We start from the raw sequence: 1274 nt of genomic DNA, 5'->3' as shown, positions 1-1274 counted from the left end.
AAGGGGGGGCGACTCTGGCTGGGGATTTTGGCCCCACAAACTGCTCGAGGCGGGCAGGGAAGTTCGGGCCAGGCTCACGGGGCAGGAAGAGTGTCCGTGAGTGGAGAGGGTGGGTAGGGCTGGGCGGGACTGACCAGGCTGCAACGCTGGTACGTGTACTGGTAGGTGCTCCGGAGCAGTGTGCTCTCTCTGCTCCTGGTGTAAGGCAGCAAATCAGGCTGAATCGAGTCTCCAGTGAAAGTTTAACATCAGAGGGCCCTGGCTTACGCTTGGCTGAGGCCGTAGGTCCTGCTGTGCTCTCCAATCTGATCGACTCAACAGCTTCGGATTTGTGGCGGCCTGTGCCAGTCCATGCAAACCTGAGTGAAAGAGCTTCCCCACGCTCCGTTACGGCTCCGTTAGTGTGGAGATCCCCGAGCGGGGAATTCTGCAGGGATGGCTGTCTTTTACTGAGCCAGTTGAAATTAAAGCAGGGCAAATGCAATAGTGCTGCTCGTAATATTTAGTGGTATAAGGATGGGGAAGGAGAAGATAGAACATTAATGCTGTAGGTTGCTTGTTTTAGAAGATGACAGGAAGAGCCAGAGCCAGAGCCAGAGGGAGACCTCCCACACAGGGATCTGCTCTTCCTGCTGTAGGAGATGCACCTGTAAGTTGGTTTTTCTTTCTAATGAGTGCAACCAGGATTTGAAATGTCATACCTAACCTACTTCCTATTTTAATATCAGGCAGATATGTTAGATGTTCTTTGTGTGTATGCATATATTCTGTTGGGTGTACGGTTAATATAACTCTGTTTTATTAAGGACATTTTATTAAGTTTCCAGTAACATGATACTCTGAATTGTGGGATTGCTCATGGCTGTAGGTTGTAGTTCTTCCAGCCATGACACTTTTTAATATTGTTTATTCACTAGACACTATAATTACAGAAGACGTTTTTATGGAATAACTAGTCAGTTACTTGAGGTATCAGACGGTCTGCAGAAAATGAGAAGTCCATCAATTTTAGTTAGAGCTTAGAAAGAGGAGATTTGCATTAGCTATTAGTTAAATGAATAACAACTTAGAAAAAACATTTCCACACTCCAGTATTTTTGAGTTAAAGTGTAGAGTAATAACTCTGCTCCTTAGGATGGGAAAAAAGAGAGTTAAACTTCCATAACTCTTGCCCTTGAGTATTTGAATGTTCTCTCCTTAGTGAATGTTCTGTTGCACTCTTGGAAGCACGCTGTTTGTTCCCAACTGTGGCAGGTCCAGCAGGGCGTGCCCAG

The 1274-nt window shown here is 46.2% G+C and overlaps 1 protein-coding gene across 1 annotated transcript in view; it reads left to right on the top strand.

Annotated features, from left to right (window-relative positions):
- Positions 1-10: 10 nt before the first annotated feature.
- Positions 11-1274, top strand: part of PIWIL1 (piwi like RNA-mediated gene silencing 1) — a 15167-nt gene continuing 13903 nt past the window's right edge. The window contains exon 1 of the mRNA XM_017734698.1: positions 11-676. Within this exon, the coding sequence (XP_017590187.1) occupies positions 569-676 (108 nt within the window). The 5' untranslated portion in view covers positions 11-568. The remainder of the gene's footprint in view (positions 677-1274) is intronic.

Source organism: Corvus brachyrhynchos, unplaced genomic scaffold (genome assembly GCF_000691975.1).
Source record: "Corvus brachyrhynchos isolate BGI_N302 unplaced genomic scaffold, ASM69197v1 scaffold114, whole genome shotgun sequence".
In the NCBI taxonomy this organism is placed as follows: Eukaryota; Metazoa; Chordata; class Aves; order Passeriformes; family Corvidae; genus Corvus; species Corvus brachyrhynchos.
Note: the sequence above shows the minus strand (reverse complement) of the source record. Positions and strands in the feature narration are given on the sequence as shown.